This window comes from Candoia aspera, chromosome 3 (genome assembly GCF_035149785.1).
Source record: "Candoia aspera isolate rCanAsp1 chromosome 3, rCanAsp1.hap2, whole genome shotgun sequence".
In the NCBI taxonomy this organism is placed as follows: Eukaryota; Metazoa; Chordata; class Lepidosauria; order Squamata; family Boidae; genus Candoia; species Candoia aspera.
In genome coordinates, this window is record NC_086155.1 from 155408679 (window position 1) to 155413949 (window position 5271).

At 38.8% G+C, this 5271-nt stretch overlaps 1 protein-coding gene across 2 annotated transcripts; it reads right to left on the reverse strand.

Annotated features, from left to right (window-relative positions):
* Window positions 1-1092: 1092 nt before the first annotated feature.
* Window positions 1093-4556, reverse strand: MC5R (melanocortin 5 receptor). Of its 2 annotated transcripts, XM_063300223.1 has the most exons (3): window positions 4450-4556; window positions 3656-3755; window positions 1093-2935 (listed from the first exon to the last, which is right to left on the reverse strand). In XM_063300223.1, exon 3 carries the CDS (start codon window positions 2834-2836, stop codon window positions 1859-1861), a length of 978 nt encoding a protein of 325 aa, XP_063156293.1. In that variant the 5' UTR covers window positions 2837-2935; window positions 3656-3755; window positions 4450-4556; the 3' UTR covers window positions 1093-1858. The 2 variants fall into 2 exon arrangements, with proteins under 2 accessions (XP_063156293.1, XP_063156294.1); XM_063300224.1 differs by lacking the exon at window positions 4450-4556 and having other exon boundaries at window positions 3656-4018.
* Window positions 4557-5271: the final 715 nt, after the last annotated feature.

The window sequence follows — 5271 nt, forward strand, 5'->3', positions numbered from 1 at the left end:
ATGGAATCCTAGGGTTCCACAAGAGGTCACTAGGGGTTCCCTGGGAGATTATGATTTCAAAAATTATTTCCAATTCAGGCAACTTCACATTAAAGAGGTAAGTTTCATCCTTTATTTTTAGTTTTAGAACACTGTTAATGCATATATACAGAAGTACACATGAAAGAAATATAATAATTTTGTAACTTCTGGCCTATATTTGAAACTGAATGTGCAGGGGTTCCCGGAGGCCTGAAAAATATTACAAGGGTTCCTCCATGGTCAAAAGGTTGAGAAAGGCTGATCTACAGATTCCCAGTCTACTAAGAAAATTATTAGATAAGACTTGCTTGCCATGCTAACAACTGGTAATTACTATATTGTTTTAAGGCTGTTCTTGGAAACATATTTGTTTGTGTGTTTCTGGAAGCACTTGTTCACTATAAGTATGAATTCTACAAGTTTGTGGGTCCACATTTTTCTAAAATCACCTCCAAGGCTAACTGTGGACTTGCTGTATATTTCTTAGAAGAAAAAGTGATCTATTATTTCCCAATATTGACCTTGGAACAACATCCTAGTCATCCTTAAACTGATTGTGAAATGTATGCTTGTAGATAGAAAAAAAGTTAATGCTAGAATATTCTTCCCTGAGCAATTGAAAAACTAGGATATTAATCCAGCCAACATTAAATCCCATCTAATCTGTTACATATATCACCATGTATTTAACTTTATTACGGAAATCAGTGGAACTATTAAAATGCTCCATATTAACCATACACTAGTTATTCTAAGCATGGCGTTTTTAAAAAATTTTTAATAGTTTTTTATGTGAAACATAAAATACAGCAGTAATGGCTGTAAATGCCTAGGATCAAGCCACAGACCTCTGACCACCTGCAGCATGCATTCCCATTCAACCCCCACTGGTCAGATTAAGACACATCTATCCTAGATCCAGGGCCACAACTGGGGGGGCAACTGGGGCATGTGTCCTGGGCACTGCGCTGGTGGGGCGCCAAAATGAGTGCTGGGGGGTGCCAAAATGGGTGCGGAATCCATGTTTGCCCCAGGTGACACAGACCCTAGTTGCGGCCCTGCCTAGATCTATAGAGGACAGGTTATTCTTAGCTGTTTTTCATAGATAAGAAAAAGAAAAGGACACAATAGAACAGATATCAGTAAATATCAAAGAATTCATACTACACATAATCATAGAGTTGGGTGGCTTTATACATTTTTAAATAAATATGAAATTATTTTACTTACATTTAGTAATCTATTGTGCTTTTCTTATACTTTGGCTTCTCTTTTCCCATAAAGAACTGAGTTTACATATGGATATTCTTTGACCATTCTCATGGAGGCTGAGTCACATAGATCCTGATATTTTTAAATTATTTATAAATTACATTCATGCATAGAGTTCAGCAAAGACATTTTTTTAGGGAACAATGTGATTCTTAAGTATTGGTTGTTTAAAAGACTCATCTGGATTTCAGGAAGTACAAAGACAATTTACTATATCTGTCTACCATTATAAAACCAAACCAAACAATTGTTTGCATTTCTGTAAATAATTAACATGTATCATATTCATGCTTGCTCAAGGAAGAGAAAATCATCCAAAAATGGTATTACAAATAGAAAAATGCTTGTTTCCCACACAAACTGTCAACAAGGATCACAAGTTAAAAGTGTAGCGGCCCATAAGGAACAAGAAGATAAAATCAATAATTTAGTTTGTGAACTAACAGACAACCCTATGCATGTTTATTCACAAATAAGCACCACTGAATGAGCTTTCAGGTAACTGTGTTTAGGCTAACTGTTATTTCTTAAAAAGTTCTTACAGTATGAGATCCAAATCTGTTTTCTAATACTTGCTGGGTAGTCCACAGGCCATGCTTATGCTATAACAGCAGATGATCTCCTTAAAAGTTTTCCACATTTCCTGGCTCCGAAAGGCATAGATCAAGGGATCAATAACTGAATTGCACATTATGAGAATGAGGTACATGTTGAAGTGAGACATGAAGCAAACACAGTAGAGGTTCTGAGGGCAGGAGATCATCAGGATGAGATGGAGGAAAAAGGGAGCCCAGCATACAATGAAGATACCCAGCAGTATTGTCACAGTGATAGCCCCTTTCATGCTAGTCCTTTGATGGACAGAATTATATCCTGGCAAAGCTGCTATCCTCTTAACATGAGTACGAGCCAAAAGAAACATGTGTATGTAGAGAGAAACCATGAGAAACAACATGGTGAAAAACATTGTGATGAGACACATGATTACATACTTTGATTCATAATAAAGGATGAAGATGATTCCACAGCCAGTGCAGAAAGTCCATATGCATGCAATGATGAGCCCTGATCTTCTCACAGTCATGATATTATGATAACGGAGGGCATAGAAGATGGTGATGTACCTGTCAACAGCTATAGCTAGCAAACTGCACATGGAAGCCACCACAGATATGCATATCATTGAATCAAAAACATTATCTATGTGACGTACAAAAGCATCTTCAATAATAAGATGCCTATTATTTAATAAATATATAGTTATAGTCTCCCAGGCATTTGACACACTGACCAGCATGTCAGCAACCGCTAAGCTGCATACAAAGAAATACATAGGAGAGTGCAAGTTCTTGTTCTTAACTATGGCACAGATGACAAGGATGTTTTCAAGAAGGCTAACAATGCCAAGCATGAGAAACACTTCAGCTGCTATAGCTACTTGGTCACATGTTGATGGATTTGTCCTTGCTGTAGGGATGGTGAAGTTGCTCCCAAGAGGAGTGAAGTTAGGGTCTAGAAAGTTGGGTTGGTCAGATAAATTCATCTCTGCTGGCAATTATGCCCTTTGAAAATCGTCTTTTCAGTCTGGCAGTCTTGTCAGAACATAATCTTGGAAAGGCAGTTTCCAGAAATGTGGACGTTCCTACAAAGAGAATGACCGAAAATAGTCTGATACTAGGAAAAGAAATGGAATCTAAAGACATTGTTTCTGAGCTCATATAAAGCTAGGAGGCGGTAGGAATACAGAGCACAAGAATCCAAAGGCAGTGGTGGTGATCAGTCCTGTCTCTCCCCCAAAGTGCTTCCTTCGTCCCCCTACATCCAGCTTTCACCTGATTTTTTATGGATTCGAGGAAATATTAATATGCCAACATGTCTAGATTAGCAAATAATGCTGCAAAGTTGATCAGCCTTAAATCTCTAGGTCAATGTTTATCTGCTCCTCTGTTCTAAATTATACAAAAGTGTGAATTTCTTCAATTGCCTCTTAATCCGTAAAGCAACAGGGTTTAAATATTTTCCATGATCTTTCCATCTATTAAACAATGATACATACAGCTGTATGTCAGCTTCCTTGCAGCAAATCTCACACCTTATAATATATTGATATTCAAAAGTTTATTAGATAGCTTTTCTTGTTTGTTAGCATAATACATCAGTTTGATCTGAATTTTAGCCTGACAATAGGTGCTTGAATTCAGATTTCTTTGAGATGGCAGGAACATTATGAAAAAACAGTGCAAGCTGTTCAGACCATCCAGGTTGACGACATATTTAGATTCTTAGTCTAAGCAATAATATTCAAAGAATCAAGGTATTCCCCAAATACTTACTTTGCAAATAAAGAACTTTAGCTATTTACCAAGTCCTGTTATTTGTTCTGATCCTGTTTCTCTTCAGACCTTGAATATGTTCGTCTGGGTGTCAGAAGTTTCTTTTGCTTTGTCCATACATCATCAAAGCTTCTTACGTTTTTTGCAGTTGTAGGTGCCATGTCAGGAGAAATGCACAATTCACATCCAAAAAGACAGGGCTGCTTGTATTATAAATTAGTTACCAAGGACCTGCCTATTTATAGTCTCAAGAGGTAAAATGATTTCAGTGCTCTAGCTTTCAGCTCCTCCTATACCCCTCCTTTCACTGACTTCTCACCGGCTTCCCAAAGATGCAAAGACTTGAATGTTTAGTGCCACCTCATGGCTGATACTGGTGATACACCTCCTCCTCCTCCTCCTCCCTCCATGGCTGCTTTTTTCTTAGAAATCATCCCTATAATATTATTTCTTTTTCTCCTGTCCCAAACTGTAAACATTTTTAAAAATTATCTGGGCTTTCTGTTTTTAAAACAACCTATTTCATATATTTACTCCGCAAGGTTTAATTTGAATCAGAGTTCCCATGCCCTTAGGTCCAGCATCTGTTTTCAGCATCCAGGCTCTTTCCTAATATTAGCCTCTGAGCATGTGCAAAATTCCTTCTGCTCACCCTGAGTGTATACCTAGGTGTAATCTGAATTTGGCTGCTCTGTTTGTCGGCTTTAATAAGGAAAAGTCTGGAATTTGGCATCTATTAATGACTAAGCGAGGGTGCCCCAAAATTAGTATACTGATCTGATGTTGCTTTGGAGTGGATCATCTTACAAAAATTCAGCCTGACCTGTAAAAGAAATGGAGCTGGATTGGAACTGTATTCTTCCTTTTGCTGCATACTCTCTGAATACGTTGTCTATGACAAAGGTTTTTAAATAAACATGAAATATATTTCTAAAACGGTCACAGTGTCTGATGGGCAGCAAGCCCCATTTCGAGGTAAGGATGGGCTAACCCCAGAATCAGTTGGCCTTTGAATCCACAGCTATACTATCTTGCTAGGGTTAAGCCTGAGCTTCTTTTTCCCCATCCAGTCCCTAACAGACTCCAGGTACTATTTACGTAGATGTTAAACAGCAGGGAAGAAAGGACCAAGCCTGTGGCATCCCACAATGGACTGACCTCTTCCCCAATCACCTGCAGGAACTGGCCATTCAAGAAGGAAGAGAATCATTGCGATATAGTGTCCCCACTCCCAGCTGTCACAGCCAGTCCAGAAGGATGCCATCACCAATGGTACTGAAAGCCACTGAGGGACCCAGCAGGACCAGAAGGGTTATACTTGTCCTATCCCAGTCCTGTCAAAGGTCATCCAAACAAGCAACCAACTCAGTTTCCATTCCATATTCAGTCCTGAATCCTAACTGATAGAAATCTGGATAAACCACTACAGCTTTATGTCAACTACCTTCTCAACAACGTTTTCTTCAAACTAAAGGTAGGAGACAAGACTATAATGGTCTAAAATAGCCAGGTTGAGCAATGGCTTCTTGAGAAAGGGGCACACCACCTCCTCTTTCAAAACAGGATGTAGATGCCTTTCTCCCAAGGATGAACCCAGCCTCTTGTAACCTCCCTGGCAGCTTTCACTAGCCAGGTAGGGGATGGA

What these genes read in the sequence shown, in the direction of transcription:
- MC5R (XM_063300223.1), bottom strand. Translation starts at nt 2,836, where the DNA reads ATGAATTTATCTGACCAACCCAACTTTCTAGACCCTAACTTCACTCCT.